The following is a 628-nucleotide window of genomic DNA, read 5'->3' on the forward strand; positions in this document are numbered from 1 at the left end:
AAAAAAAAAAAAAAAAAAAAAAAAAAAAAAAAAAAAAAAGCATTGAAATGGAGAGTTCCCCTCACTTTAAGTACAGTTTAAAGCACCAGAAACGGGGCCAATATCAGATAACAATAAGAATCTAACAGGGTATTAATTAACGCTTAATATAAATGTATGTTACTCATGCCAAAGAAATTTGAAGTGCAAAAAGCGAGCAGGCTGTGATAGAAAGAGAAAATGCTCATGCAGTCTACTTACTAGCATGCTTATCTGCAAGCATTATGAGGCTGTTGGAAATATCTCTTCTCCTGTAGAAGCACACCACTTTTGCTTCCACATTTCCATTAGCAGTCTACAAAAGATAAATTAAATCAGAGCGTGTCTTTGCTCAGCTGAGTAACACAGACTGCACGTCCCCCACTTGCATTTTTCCCTTGTATTAAGCAGTTCTTACATGAATAGCCAGACTGAAATAGAATTGCAGAAACTGCTTCCTGACATGGGCTAATCAATTTCATATCAAATTACAGTACAGTGATTATAAATATTTACTCATATGGTAACACGCATTACTCAGCAACTAAGGGATGTAACACCAATATCATGCTAACATAAGAATATCTAAGAAGCAGTAGAACCTTGCAAA

At 35.0% G+C, this 628-nt stretch overlaps 1 protein-coding gene across 5 annotated transcripts in view; it reads right to left on the reverse strand.

Annotated features, from left to right (window-relative positions):
- Positions 1–628, reverse strand: part of MTA3 (metastasis associated 1 family member 3) — a 117,538-nt gene that overhangs the window by 113,855 nt on the left and 3,055 nt on the right. For all 5 annotated transcript variants that reach the window (XM_042829334.1, XM_042829351.1, XM_042829327.1 and 2 more), the window contains exon 3: positions 241–334. In XM_042829334.1, coding sequence (XP_042685268.1) covers positions 241–262 — 22 coding nt within the window. In that variant the 5' untranslated portion in view covers positions 263–334. The remainder of the gene's footprint in view (positions 1–240; positions 335–628) is intronic.

The sequence above is a fragment of the Centrocercus urophasianus genome, unplaced genomic scaffold (genome assembly GCF_019232065.1).
Source record: "Centrocercus urophasianus isolate 14NV4802_14NV808 unplaced genomic scaffold, USGS_Curo_1.0 seq_10, whole genome shotgun sequence".
Taxonomy (NCBI): domain Eukaryota; kingdom Metazoa; phylum Chordata; class Aves; order Galliformes; family Phasianidae; genus Centrocercus; species Centrocercus urophasianus.